The sequence below is a fragment of the Pseudophryne corroboree genome, chromosome 7, assembly GCF_028390025.1.
Source record: "Pseudophryne corroboree isolate aPseCor3 chromosome 7, aPseCor3.hap2, whole genome shotgun sequence".
Taxonomy (NCBI): Eukaryota; Metazoa; Chordata; class Amphibia; order Anura; family Myobatrachidae; genus Pseudophryne; species Pseudophryne corroboree.
In genome coordinates, this window is record NC_086450.1 from 130137620 (window position 1) to 130140073 (window position 2454).

The following is a 2454-nucleotide window of genomic DNA, read 5'->3' on the forward strand; positions in this document are numbered from 1 at the left end:
GTCTTCTGGCTCAAAGAATGATTAGAATCTAGAAAGAGTAATGATTAGAAAAAAATAAAGTGGTCTGCTTTCTGCCTGCTTAAGACAATCTGCCTGGCTGCCAATTAGTCTGTCTGCTGGCTCAAAGAATGATTAGAATCTAGAAAGAGTAATGATTAGAAAAAAATCAAGTGGTCTGCTTTCTGCATGCTAACATCTATGTGCAGCTCAAACAACAGTTTCCTGCTAACAAAAAATACAAAGATGATAAAGAAGAAATTTGCAAACAAAATTCCTGTTGTTTGTACCAGTTATAATTAATGATGTTGTACAAATTGTCAAGGAGCTAAGTGTTATATATATTCTGTTAATCATACACTTGGTAAGTGTTTTGTTTCTCTTCTCTTTAAAGAAATGGGTGCGTTTTTTTTAAAAATGTTTATTTGGGTGGTTGCTTGTCCTGGCCTTTGCCTGTACCACTGTCGTGTTGGCGTGCTCCGGTGGAGCGCCTTGGTGGTGATGACACTGGCGTTACATTTGGAGTAGTCGTACCAGAACTGCTGCTTGCTTGCTGTTGCTGCAGGGATCTGAGTGTTTCATTGAGGTTAGTGAGGGTGGCATTGAGTTCACGTGTTGCAACATTTTGATTGTCTACAATTATGGACATGGATTCATTGATCATTTGATTGCTTTCTAAAATGTTTATATAGCTTTGCTGTTGTCTGTGCTGTTCTTCCATTATGCGCTGTAAGTTGCCCATGACATGTGTAATGTCTGCACGCATGATTTCCATGGTATTTGCAATTCTTGTGTTTGTTTCATTTTGTCTACTCAGATTTCTGCTGATTCGTCTGAGGCGAGATGGTAGGCTTGCAAACATTTGGGTCTGCCTACGCAGGCAATCTTCATTAGTGGCCTGCTGTCTAGCCCAAATGGTCCAGAACACTTCATCAGGGCCTTGTGTTACTGGTGTTGTTGGGCTGTGTTGGGGTGGTGGTGTGCTTTGCTGTGGTGGAGTACTCACAGGTGCTGGGTGGCTGATTCCTTTGATTACTGGATGCATTTCTAACATGATTGTGTCATCCATGTCACTGTGTTGCTGTTGTTGTGGAGGGATGCTGGTACCAGGACTAGAAGCTAAAATTAAAAACATTTATCCGTTACTTATCCATATGTTTAATACATTGGTACAAAGCACTAAACATGGAACACATGTAATGGACTGGTGCTTTCAGATATCCGGCCTAGCAACATCATCACTCATTACTAAAATACATACATACAGTATGCCTGTTTGTGGCAAATGTGTCTGGTTACTTCATTCTGAAAGCAAACACATGAGTTGTATGGTACATCAGACATACTCCTGACTAAAAACACATTGTAATCCATAATGTGTTGCCTTATAGTGTCTCCAACCAAAACATAGTAATGTTTTTGTATGCAGTTGGCAATGTTAGGACAAACACACATGTGTAAATGATTCGAACAACCTTACTATTTGCAAAGCAAAAACATGAGTTTCTGTTGCAGCATCTTCCACACATTGTGCTACTGTTTGGCTGATGTGGACATACATATCTTTACTGGATGTTGTGAAGGCCATTTTGTTTGGTTTCCATTTCATGTTTTACTGACTTGGGTAAGTATAGCAGATTTTGATGGGTATTTACTTAATGAGTTTAAGTAAATGGTTTTTTAAAGATCTGACATTTTTAATTGTTATCACAGTTTGTTACTTACAATCAAGATGAGGGGAGTGTGGTTGGCGTCTTGGAGGTGTGTCCAAAATTTGGAGTGGGGGCACCGAACAAACAGTAGATAATCTTCGTGGCGGGGTAGCCTGCTGTGGTTGGCCCTGGACATCAGACCTTGCTTTCTTTGCTGGCAGATGTTTTTTGTGGTGTGTTCCAGAAGTGCGCCTTCTGCTGCTTAAGACTTCTTTGGATGGACCTAGTATTGAAAGTGACATTTTGTTATGGCCATTCATTTACAAACCTAACCTATACTACAATGGACACTTTACCTGCTTCCGCAGTGTCATCATCATCAGATGTGATGGGAGTGACTGTAGGACGACCAGTACTGCTTTTTTTCAACACTGTAAATCCAAATAAAAAAAAACATGCTATTGTTAATACATCCACCCATTATGCTTATAAACATTGCATCTTAAAAAAATGGATGTTTTATTTTGAAAATAAAAATAAGGACATTAAACACAAAAAGCACAACATCAAACCCAAAACAACATCCAATAGCCATATGCACTATGGAAAGTGCAACACAGGGAATCATACACAGGACACAGACATAGGACACAATTCCAAAAACATACACCAACAAGTCAAAACACACACAGCTTCATTTTATAATAAAAGGAAAAAAAATACAGATGCAATATAGAAATAGGCCTGTGATGTGGCACTCCAAACACACATTACCACAATATGAGGCCAAAAAAAAAAATATATA

At 38.9% G+C, this 2454-nt stretch overlaps 1 protein-coding gene across 1 annotated transcript; it reads right to left on the bottom strand.

Moving 5' to 3' along the window:
* Positions 1 to 327: 327 nt before the first annotated feature.
* On the bottom strand, positions 328 to 1928 carry LOC134943452 (uncharacterized). Its single transcript, XM_063932292.1, has 2 exons — positions 1723 to 1928; positions 328 to 1116 (listed from the first exon to the last, which is right to left on the bottom strand). Exon 2 carries the CDS (start codon positions 1064 to 1066, stop codon positions 419 to 421), a length of 648 nt encoding a protein of 215 aa, XP_063788362.1. The 5' UTR covers positions 1067 to 1116; positions 1723 to 1928; the 3' UTR covers positions 328 to 418.
* Positions 1929 to 2454: the final 526 nt, after the last annotated feature.